At 37.9% G+C, this 12,111-nt stretch overlaps 1 protein-coding gene across 7 annotated transcripts in view; it reads left to right on the forward strand.

The window, feature by feature from the left end:
- Positions 1-12,111, forward strand: part of MAST4 (microtubule associated serine/threonine kinase family member 4) — a 276,434-nt gene that overhangs the window by 212,799 nt on the left and 51,524 nt on the right. For 5 of the 7 annotated variants that reach the window (XM_063180836.1, XM_063180842.1, XM_063180839.1 and 2 more), the window contains 4 exons: positions 1,314-1,383; positions 4,306-4,326; positions 5,044-5,122; positions 11,211-11,368. In XM_063180836.1, the coding sequence (XP_063036906.1) occupies positions 1,314-1,383; positions 4,306-4,326; positions 5,044-5,122; positions 11,211-11,368 (328 nt within the window). The remainder of the gene's footprint in view (positions 1-1,313; positions 1,384-4,305; positions 4,327-5,043; positions 5,123-11,210; positions 11,369-12,111) is intronic. The other 2 variants (XM_063180838.1, XM_063180841.1) reach the window with 1 other exon arrangement.

A 12,111-nucleotide genomic window follows, 5' to 3' on the forward strand; every position in this document is an offset into this window, starting at 1 on the left:
GTGCAGCTCAAAAAGCATCTTGCATCTGCTTCTAGACAAAATGGGGAGGGGGGTAGTGTGGGGATGTGTGTTGATCACTGTGTTTGCTACCTAATCACTCAAGGTTTATGCTCTGTCATATAGAATTAATGCAATCTGTTATGGATATCACTGTGATAAATGCAATGTTGATTCAAACATTTGGATAGCAGTCAAGGCCACTTGAAGCCCTTTAAGGACTCAGTTTTTTATAATGGCCTTTTCACACGTAGGTAGTGATTTTCCCCTCAGAAATTTCATGTTGTTTCTAGCTGGCTATATAGGAGCTATTTTTTAATCAATTGCTTTTGTTTCAGTCTCATTTATATCCAAAAATAAAATGCTACAACAAATGCATTACTTTTTTTTTCTATTTTCATGTGTTGCTGCTACAGTTATTTTAAAGAAAAGTTTAAGGAAAGATTGATTGTTAGATGTATGCCAGTACTACTTTATATTGGATCCTTTTGGCTTTTTTTTGTTTAGGGAGGGGAGGTTGGGGAGGGGTTGTTTGGGGTTTTTTTTATTTGGGGTTTGTGGTTTTTTGTGTATGTTTAGAGGTATTTTGTAGGTTTGGGGGTTATTTTAGAGGCCATTTTTATTCCTTCTAAAGGAAGGAATACAGTTTCTCCTTTAACTATACAGGCAGAGGGGTAGAGCAGCTCTCAGCAGCTGCTCCCTTTCTGTACTCGTGCTGGTCCACAGGAGATCAGGTGTTCTAATAGAAAGGGGTAACAAGCTCCAAAGTTGAAACCTGTTCACAAAATGCAGGCAAGGGTAAAAAAGTTCAGTTCAGTGTGTTGTCTGCTTGTTTGTTTTGGAGATAGAAAAAAATGAGCAATGAAAAAAAAAATTGCAAGGAAGCCTGTGAAAATGCTGTAGAGACTTCACATATGGGCTAAATCTTTGATAATGATTTTTCTATCTTTCATTGTTTTGTATAATATTTTAAAAAACCAATATTTTTTGTGACATTAAAAACCTATTCTTCAAGCTAATGTACTGGTTTCTTTAAACAATTATCAAATTGTTTTGAGAATTTTCAAATTAAAAGGCTTAATGAACAGTTCTCGATGAATTACAAAATCCAGTCACTAAAACTCATTATAAATGAAACACGAGTCAAAATAAGATTCTGTTCCAGAATTCATTTTCAGAGCGGCTGTGAAAGAAAAAATTCTGAAATTCATTTCGAACCCACTGGAAATGCAGGCATTGATACGTCTGAATGTTTTTAGTGACTTCTCTTCACCCCACCCATCTAATAATAATTTTTTGTGTATCATCTCCAACAGGAAACAGTCCTCAAGATAGCCCTAGGAATTTCTCTCCCAGTGCCTCAGCCCACTTTTCTTTTGCACGAAGGTAAGAGGTTGTTCGTAGTATTCAACATACGTTTTGCATAAAGGAAATATATGCAGATACAAAAGGTGATTGCAAATACATCTGTCAGGTCTGTCACTTAGAATAATAAGTATTAGCTCATTTTTGTAAACCATTTTAAACCTCAGCGGCAACAAACTACTGAATGTGTGATGCAATGCGAGCATATCTTTTTAATTTTAAAAAATAGAATAATGATTTAATTGTAATAAATCTGATTCAGACATTGTCTTAGTACCATACCTTGAATACCTGTCATTGACCCGTTTCAATATCTGTACCAGTGTCTGTGAGACAATAAGCATTGTCACAGGAGTGTTGTGAGGATTAATTAATGTTAGTAGAATTTTTGAAGGTTTAAAGTGAACTTGAAGTGATTTATGAAGTAAATCATTATTAAATGATCTATAACCAAAGTTATAGATGTCATGGGAGACTGCCTGTTTGTGCCAGTGTGGCTCCCCATCATTTAACACATTGTCACCCTACTGCAAATAACATTTTTATTAGCTCTTATGTCTGTGAAGGTAAGCAGAATTTATATGTTTAGCCAGGAGTATATATGTATATAAAAAATGAAATTGGGATGCTTAAGCAGTGTCAGGCATCTAACTGATGGGTTTGTGCTGAGCTATAACTTGCCTGTAAAGTTTTAAAAAGTCACTTTATTTTGGGAGATCAGTAAAGTAGCACACAAAAATTCTCAAAAGTAATTGCAAGAAAATGGCTTAACTTTTTTTTTTTTTTTTTAAAGCTGCAAAGGAGTGAAAGCTTGCATAACTTTTTAATCTGAATCTAGTTAATTTGTGACAGTAGATTTTGTCAATCTTTCAAGTAGCTTATGATGCTGCTTTTTAAATTATCTTAAGAAAGTTGAATATTTCTTTTGAATCTACTTCCTCTTGATAGTTTTCCTTTTGTCAGAGATACTATCTCTTTAGAGGTTGCATTTGTTTGTGAGTATATTTTTAGAAAGATTCATTAAATCCAGAAATAGTTTATAATGGAAAAAGCAGATGTGAAAGATTGAGCATTGCTTAGAAATACAGCAGCCGAGAAATAGTTTTTCTTCCTACCCATAATCAACAGAAAGTTTAAAATATTATACTTTTGTAACCCTTAGAATTCAGAATTCATGAAAAAACAAAAGGATTTGTTTTCTAGAGTTTCATTTGGATTTTGACCTCTCTAGAGCCCTGTAATGTGCTTTAAATAGATTCTTTAACTGAAGGAAATTTCTGATTTAAAAATATCTCACCACTTCAGTGGGATTCAAGAAACATTCAGAGCAATTTTCTGTGGAAACTGATTTTGTTCTGTGTTTATATTGAAAATGTTTGATGGCAATGAAGTTTAAAACTGCATTGATGCAACTTTTTTTCTTATTAATTTGGTATGTCTGTTGTGGTTGTTTTCATATAAGTTTGGTAGGATGAATTTTCATAGTAAAATGCACTGTGAATAATGACAATGGACTTCTGACTTTATGCCTTTTCTGTTATATTTTGTAAATTTAATAGGTATAAAAGGAGGGGAAGGACAAGGGTGATAGAGCAGGTTGAAGGAGCAGGGGCAATGGTGTAGGGGTATGGATACTTTTTTATCCACTGCCACCGAATCAGTGGGGATACCAAAAAGCTGGGACAGTGTGAGGAAGGGAGAGAGAGGGAAAGGAAATTATTTGAGACCTTCTGTGAAGCTGCTTCCTTAGTGTAGCCCCTTCTCATCAGGCGCTGGCCTTGCCTGCAGCAGGCATAGGAAAGGGACCGGCCGTAGGGATGCCCCTGTGCTGCGCTTCCAGCCGGTGGGCAGAGCTGGAGGGTGCCTTCCCAGTGCCTCAGAACCAAGCTGGAGAGTCACCTTCCTCTGCCCATGTCTGGTGGGCTGATCAGTGCCCAGGAATAGCCTGTGCCTCTGGAAGTCAGCACTGCTGTTGTGCATACAAGTCCAGCATCTACGAACCTGTGGGTAGGTGACAGACTGCCCTTTCTAGAGCTGCTGGAAAGTGAGTAAAGCCATACTTTAGGAGGGAAGCAAATGGTGTAGAAAGAGTCCAGGGAAAAATGCTATAGGGGCTTTTTTCCCATAATGCCTTATGAATGCCTCCTGTTTGCCCATGTTTGCCTCCCCCCAGATGACTTTCTGGGGTAGCCTATCTGCACCCTTGGCAGCCTTTCTGTGTGATTCAAGTACCCTGTTCACTATGAGTTAGTCAATTAAAAAATACTTTCTTTCTCACAGATGCAGAATACATGGGTCTCAGCCATGTTTAAATACTGCCTAAGTTCTTTCAATTGTGAGCAGCTAAGCCAAGTGAAGAGAAAACTACTTTTAGAATGGTGCTTTCATCTGGAGGTGTCTCTTACATACTTGGGTGAAGAAGAGAATGTGAAAGAATTAATTAAGAACAAGATTATGGTAGAGGTGGAAGTTTTTTCCAGAGTTCAGTATTTGACACAATTAGCAGTCTCTAGTACGTGTGCTCTTCACATTTTAATACTAATAATGTACTGTAGTTCCTTTTCTTAAACTTTATGTATACAAAGTCCCAGAGTTTTGATTGTAGTTTGTGGATGAATAAGTGGATATATTGGAAAGAAGCAAGGGACTTTTTAGACTATTAGTTTGAAAGAAGGGACCACTTAAACCTCTGCATCAATAGGTTTAAGATTGCTGAGTTGACATTACTTCAGTTCTTCAAAAATACACTTCCATTAATCTTCAGCTCTTCAGAATTTCACTTTTTGTGTCAGTCAGACTTGTGACATGATACTTGTTAAACAGATCTTCAGTTCTCCTTTCCTAACTGTCATACCACTTCTTAATAAAAACTTGACCTGCTTTGTTATTTATATATTATTCTGCCTTTGTTTTTTTAACACACTTGATTCAATTGTATTGCAGTCATGGGCATCGAAATGACAGGTAAATTCTACCTTTTCAAAAATCCAAACACTTCTCTCATAGTTGTTTTTTTGTTTGCCAGTTTGAATGTTGAAGTTTCATGTTGTCTTTGTTACCTCAGACAATGAAGAACATAAATCGTGTTTTGGTTATAATCTGTGTATTTATTTAATTTTTTTATTTGGAGGGAGCATGATTTTTTCCTGAAGATTTGTTTTTCCTGTGTCATGTATGTAACATTTAACATTTAGGTTTGGTTTTACCTAATCATTAGCCTGCTAGTTTGCTGATACCCTCTGCTGATGCCACTGAAGAATGCACTACCCTTTTATATCAATCAGAATGTGATGGTTATTCTGTGGCTCAGAGCACAGTGGTCTGCATTTGTTCACAATTTTTTTAATTTGCTTCTCATTAATTTTTGTGGGATGGACCTGAAAGTTGTGAGCTTATTGTCCTTTTCTGTTTGTTTTAGATACCAGTTCTGTGGACCTGTTCATTCTCTTTGTGGTTGTTCCATCTCATAGAATTTTAACTATAAATAAAACCACGATAAAAATAATTCATCCTTGGTGAATGCTTGTTTACTGTGGTGCCCTGTGAAAGTATACTGTTTGTTAAAGCCCCTATTTTTATCATGCTTTTGGGATGCAGTTTTACCCAGTAATACTTAACAGATGTTACTGCATTAGGATGCTGCAGTGTTCATTTGACTGACCTCCATTTCATAACTTCCAGGACTGATGGTCGCCGCTGGTCTTTGGCTTCTCTCCCTTCTTCTGGCTATGGTACAAATACACCCAGCTCAACTGTTTCTGTAAGTATCTGTTTGGCTGTGCTGATGGATGTCGTCTGCAGGCTTTAGCTTCTCAAATGTAGCATGCTTCTCTTAGGAGAAGACAATGTAGGTTTTGTTGTGTTTGATAGACTTAGAACTAACATGTGATAGGAAACTGCTTTGCTTCCCTGAAATAGAAGAAAACTTTGCACGATGTGTACTTTGCTGAGAGATACTTTTTGGTAGTGAATAGTGTTCAGCTGCTCCCTTTTGATCTGCCTTATTTTTACCAGATAATAGTTAGGTATCAAGACTTAACTGAGGCTGCCTTGATGACAAGAAGAAAGAGAAACTGTCTATGGCATGATTCACCTGTCCTGGGTTAGACTGCTGTCTTAGGATGAGATGAATCACGCATTAGCCTTTGTTTTCCTTTGGCAATTGTGAGATGTTCGTGCATGATGATAGGTTAGATACATAACCTTTCAGATGGCTGTAATCAGAATAAAAGGAATCCTTTGGGATGCATAATAGAATAAGTTTAACTTACTAATTTTTACCTTTTGGACCAGTTGTTTCAGTGCAATTGTGGTGGTTTAAAAAAACTATTAAACTACAAGTAGGCCACTACCATTTTCCCCACCCTGCTCCAGTGAGAGGGGGATAAAGGCAAAGACTATGGGTTGAGATAACAACAGCAGAGAATATGGGTTGAGGTAACAACAGAAAACCAGCAGCTAAGGAGTAGGAAATGCATGGTAATGGCAACAATATTGATAACAAAATTTACAAAAGAGAAGGTGCTTTACACACAAAAGGTGTTCAGCACCTCAGCTCAGTTCTGTGTGGCTGCTGAGACAAAGACAAGATGGCATTTGCTCTTTGTGGCTTGCGTTCCCCATCCCTGAGGCTGGAAGAAGAAACAATGAGGGATAAATCCCCAAAAAAGCTGGGTTGTCCATGTCTTGCTGTCTGCTGCCAGACTGCTGGGCTCAGCTCTGGTTGTCAGTGTTTAGCTGGGTTCGGTTTGGCTCCCCTCAGCCTTGCTTCTGCCAGTGTTTTGTCAGCACCCTCATACCTGTGCATCTCATATGCCACAGCAGTGCCTTGGATCCTGCCTCAGAACTCGGGAGCCAGCCGTGGCAGAAATACTAGCCTCTACTTTGTGCATCTGCACATCTCTGTACTGGAGAGGAACGACTGTCTCTTGTTACAACCTGGAGCAGAGCTCTTGGTTGTGGTAGTCACGCCTAGAGGCCGTGGAGGTAGAGCCGTGGAGAAAGCCTGCTTTGGAAATAGCAAATAGTTGACATTTTGACAGTTAGAACACATCACTGCAGTGTAAGTGATGGTCTGTGTAGATCCAACTATGGCTCTTCAATATTTTATGCTTTCTATGGCTATAAAAGGTGTTTTACCTTTTATGAGTAGCACATTTTACTGAATGGATAATAATTGATTTTTAAACTGTTTCTTTAGCAATTGAAGTAGGCTTTCTCTTCCAACTTCCAGTGGGTTTGTTCAGTTTCTCTTGTGGAACAGTAGAGTTCCAGTTTCATGTTCTGTACAATCGTGAAATACAACTATTTTGTGTTACGATCAACTCTCATTTTATTTTTGCCCACAAAGATTTCTGGAAGGACAATTCTATCTGTCTTAAACCATGTTGGGTAATTTCGTGTATTGTAAGAACTTGTTCTCTAAAGCCCTGATTTTGACCTCTGCTTTCTTTTCTGTGTAGATGTTACTTTTGCCTAGTAAATTCCTTGGTTTCACATTAATTCTGTAAGCAGTTTCAGTTAGGGCATGTTTGTATACCTCTTATTGGAACTAGATCAGATATGCTGTGCTCTTCACCTAAAATATATTGATACAAAGGAGTTTATATCAAATAAAGGAATTTGTAACACTGACACTGTTGGAGGAAACAGACTTGTGCTAGAGAGGAGATTAAAAGTTGTGTCAAAACCAGATCAAAGTACAGTTTTAATTTTCTGTCCTTATTAATTTCTTTGATATCTTCAGTTTTAAAATGGTAATGCTAATTAATATGCTTTCTTCCCTGCTTAAGTTCACTAGCTGCTGTAGGCATCCTGGAATGTAGAGCAGTTTTACATGATATTTGCATCTGATGTCCATACATTTATGGACTTAGATGTCTTAACTTCTGTAATACATCATTGTTGACCTAGCCCATGATTATTTCTGACTAGAATATATAAATAATAACATACTTATATGTCTTTCCTACCATTGAGTAAACAGTTTCTTACTTGTGGAAATAAACGTGTTTCGCGTTTTTCCAATAAATAAATTTTATTCTTTTTGAAGAAAGCAGCAGTAGAGAATTCATGCCATAAATATCAATGGTGTCCCACTTTAAGAGTAAGGGATCACCCAGATTGGTAAATACTTGTTAAATTACAGAATTCAAATGATCCAGAAAAACTCACTAAGTTAGATTTGTAGATTACACACTTGACATAGAAATTGATGTATTAGTCTCTGACCTGCTGTATAAGCACATGTCAGTGTGTTTTGCATAAAGGGGTGGGTTGGGAAGGAAAGAAAAAAAGAAGAAAAAGGGGGGGATAAGGTGGGGGGAGGAAGAGATCACCTGTCCTGGCTCCAGCATTAGTCCAGCTGCTGGGATATCTCAGGATCCTGGGGATGCCTGAGGCTTGGGGGGGGGGGTGGGGGTGTACCATTTTGTAGAGAAGCTGTTGCCACCCTGAAGGTGGGTTTCTCACTTTCAGTGCAAATTAGTGATCACTCACAGTCTAGTCTTTCAAGTCCTTGTGGAAATGGGTCAGAGGGTTTTGGGGGTCTTTGGCAGTCTTGATTGCCCTCTGTGCCTGCTTCTCCACCCCATTTCTCTGTTTGTGCTGTGCTGAGCTGTGCTTATCTCCAGGAGGTAGATCAGAGACCTTTGTCCCAGAGGAGTGCTGTCCTACCTCCATGTGGCCCCTTGTCCAGTCACATCTTGTTCTTTCTCACAGCATGTTATTGCCAGCAGTCCTTGGCTGTTGTTACCTGAAGTCCTTGGTTGGCGGCACAGCCACCCTGCTGTTGGTGTCTGAGACAAACACATTAGGCTTTATTGTCTTGGCTTCTGCAGTATCTCATGGTTAGTTTCTTGTTCTGTTTTGCCCGAGAATTTGCTATTGCTGATAAGCCCTGCAAAAGCACTTGGATGGCCTTGGGATTCTAAAACTAGTGACTATTTCTTCACTTCTTGGAGATGTGTTTCATTTTCTTCTTTTAGCTCCTGGATGATACATGTGAATCACAAAACCAAAACTAGAAGTGTACCCATCTAATTGATTTCATGTACTTTTTCAGAATCTGAAAGAGCTAGCACAGTTCAGCCTTCTCTTCTACATTATTACTTTTTCTTAGAGGAAATGAGGGACCAGTTCATACAACGCTGTAAATGTACATATAGAACACTCCCTTTTCAGTGATGAATAAACAAAATTCACATTAATCTAGACATGTATCAGGCAGTGAGCAGAAAGAGTTTTTACACATTGCAATAGATCACAGCTTTGTTCTTCACAAGCAAGTGAAAGTCAAAGTAGGGGCCAAAGTGTCTGTAGTTACCACAGTTATGCTGAGGTGAGTGTAGCTCACTCATTTTTTACCTATTTTTTTGTTTGTTTGTTTGTTTTTTAATATTGAAAGTGATGGGATGGATAGAATTACCTATTTAATGGAAGATCGTGAGTTTAGAAGTGGTGCAAGTACCACCAATCCTGGTTATCACAGCAAAATCAAAATTAAAGTACCTTCTGCTTGATTATTCAGTTGGAAAGAAGCTGGTAGTTTGTCTTACTCCAGCACAGTAGGATCAAATCTTTGCAGTTAGACAATGCAGTTGAGAAGATTGAGTCTTCTAGGAGAGCACGCCTTATAGAAGTGATGAACTGAGAGACAAGCTGTGTGTTTTTCAAACCTGTATTTCTATTTCAGAAGAACATCTGCATTTCCATAATGCAGTATAGTTGAACATATTAAAAAATTTAGCTCTTGTGTGATTTTTTGAAACATTAATTGTAGAATGCCAGAAGAACTATTTTGTTTAAGAATTTTTTGCTGTAAGAAATAAGAATTCTTACTGAAATAAGAATTTAGATCACCAGAACAATGTACTTTATGCCTGTGATAGTCCTGATACAACTGAGAGTGGTTAGCCTGGGAAGATCCTCTCTTCAGTCATGTTGGATATAAACTCTGTGGCACCTTGTATGAGAAGAAGTGTGATATGAGTTATTTTCACACTGATCTTCCCATAATCCCCTGAAAGACAATAGCCACCTGTGATGCTCTGTATTGGGAAATTCTCCTGTGCTTCAGTATCATTTATTTTACAGAGCATGGCTGCGGGATAACAGGTTAACTGCAACCAGCTGCTATAGTGTGAGATAAGAAAGAACTTACTTTTCCTATGCTGTATGCTGAATTATGCATGTTAATGTGCTAAGGCTGAATTTCATGCATGAGTTACAGTAACTCAGCAAGTTACTACCATCTAGTGAGCTGTGGTAAATTCTCAGTGTCCATGCCTCTTAGCCCGCAGCAAAGCAAGGTAACACAGTCTTCAAACTTCAGCTTGTTGTGATGTGGTGTTGCATTCCCATGTAGACCAGTCCTTGTTAGCCTTTTCTGCTAGTGGGTTTTATTATTTTTTGCTTTTAGGAGACAAGATTTCATGACATCTAGTGTTATAAGAAAACTTTTCTTTTGCTTCTGATCTAGGATATTAGCCTTCACTACCACACAAGTTGCCAGGAGATGAAAAAGACTTCCTAGCTTCTGTGCTTACTAGCCTGGCTATTATCTGCTGACCTTAGCAATGCAGGGGTAATACTTGTGCAGTACAAAAGTTTATTGATTTCCCTCACTAGAAATGATGTAACAAAGAAACTCTTTACTGCCTCCATTAAAAGAGCATCCAGGCGGGGGCCTTGGTGTTCAATATGAGAAGTCAGATAAGCAGTAATGGGCACATGTAAATTGATACACAGAAGAAATTCATTTTATTGAGAAATACAGCTGGAGTCTGAAGAGCTCCAGAAAGATATCCAAGTTTTTCAACTTCTTCCCTTCTGCAGGTAAAATATAGGGAATGTCTGCATGGTAGTAAGCAGCTTTGTGCAGTCATACAAGAATATTTATGAATCAGCTGACTTGGAAACTGATTTTGGTACCAGAAACAGTAGAACATTTCTCCATGTTTGTCAGTCCACATTAGCAAGACTAGTTATTAGTGATTTTAACTATGTATGTGTTCTTTAAAAAGTGTACTGGATCCAGGTTCACGGAAAAGTTACAAGTTTTACCTCCAGGCGTCTAATGTGGCTCAGGTAGAGCTGCATAAAAACCCTTAAAATACATAGTTTGGTCATTTGGATTGCTGATGTAATGCAGCTCTGTGCATGAAATGTTGCAAGGGTGGTTATGGTGGTAGCACTGCCGTTTTCATACCTGTCCATGTCTTCCAGTTTGATACTAAATGGATGGTTTTATTGTAATTCCGTTTGCTTTTTGTGGCCATATAACCGGTCTTGATAAATGTATTGAGTTCTCCTATTCTGTTTTCAGAGTACAGTTTTTAAAAGATATTAATGTATTAATTTTTTCAGCAAAATTTTAGATACAATTTGATTTTATTTTTAAGAGCATTGGTAATGTCTTAAATATGGATAATGAAGTACCTTTATTATGAAGATTTACAATCAGCACTGTGACAATAAGTTGTACTTTATGGTTACCATACTTAGGCCATCCTATTCTAATAATTTATTTTCGGCATACTCCATTTTAGCGGTTCTTACATGTCATTGACATCAGACATCACCTTTGCCTTAGGAAATTTAAATTTTTGAAGTGCAGCGTGTTTTCTGAACTGAAGTGGTTCTTTTTTTTAATATTTACTCTATATTTAGCTCATGAGTTTGAGAGTAATGATTTATTTTCTTCTTTAAATTGGTAGTCAGGTATGAGAAACAGTAACTATAATTTTTTAACTTAAATTACATTATTCATTATTCATGAGCACCAGATATGGTCTTGAAAATGATGTTTTTTCCCTCTGATGGACGCTTGTGTTTTCTTGTGCTCTTAGTCATCCTGCTCATCCCAAGAGAAGCTACACCAGTTACCATACCAACCAACACCTGATGAACTACATTTTTTGTCTAAACATTTCTGTACCACTGAGAGCATTGCCAGTGATAACAGGTGCAGGACAACTGCAATGCGCCCTCGGTCCCGGAGTCTCAGGTGAGTTTGTGTATCTGAAAACAGGGGATGGATCTAAATTCACATATTGTGAGTAGCATCATGGTATTTTACACTGGTGATGTGTACTGGTTTTGAAATGTCTGAAATACATATATAACTGAGGCTGAATGAAGAGTAGTCTTTAAATACTTATTCTGGTTTTGGTCATGACTTACTTCAGTGGTAAATATCGTTAAGATAGGTCTTAATGTGAAGGCAGCTAACCTGCAGAGACTGTCTTGATGACCTAGTCATTCATGATGTAATTGTAGTATTCCCTTTCTGAATCCAAGTACCTGCTCTGTTCTCAGTAGTAGCCTGAATGTCTGTAGCAGGCTGCCTGTATCAGTTCAAGGACTCGCCATTGTGATATCCCTGACAAAGTTTAGTGTTCCGTTTTCATCTTTAAGAATACCAAAAGCCAGATTTAGATTCACAGAATGATTTAAGTTGGAAGGGACCTTAAAGATCATCTTGTTTCAACCCCCCTGCTCTGAGCAGGGACATTTCCACTTGATCAGACCTTCTAGACAGATTGAATGGGCCAGTATCACCAACACCAGGAAATCTGTATTGAGATTTTTTAAAGGGCTTTCTAGTGGACAGTGAGGCTTATAATAGCAAAAAGTAATTCTGTAGGTTTGTGAGGTCTGTGGGTATTTTTTATGAATTCTTTTCCTCAAAGTCTTGTGCTTTTTTTTAACAGGCACAATGCTCCATCTTTGTTTAACATGTGCATATAT

Source organism: Melospiza melodia, chromosome Z, assembly GCF_035770615.1.
Source record: "Melospiza melodia melodia isolate bMelMel2 chromosome Z, bMelMel2.pri, whole genome shotgun sequence".
Lineage (NCBI taxonomy): Eukaryota > Metazoa > Chordata > Aves > Passeriformes > Passerellidae > Melospiza > Melospiza melodia.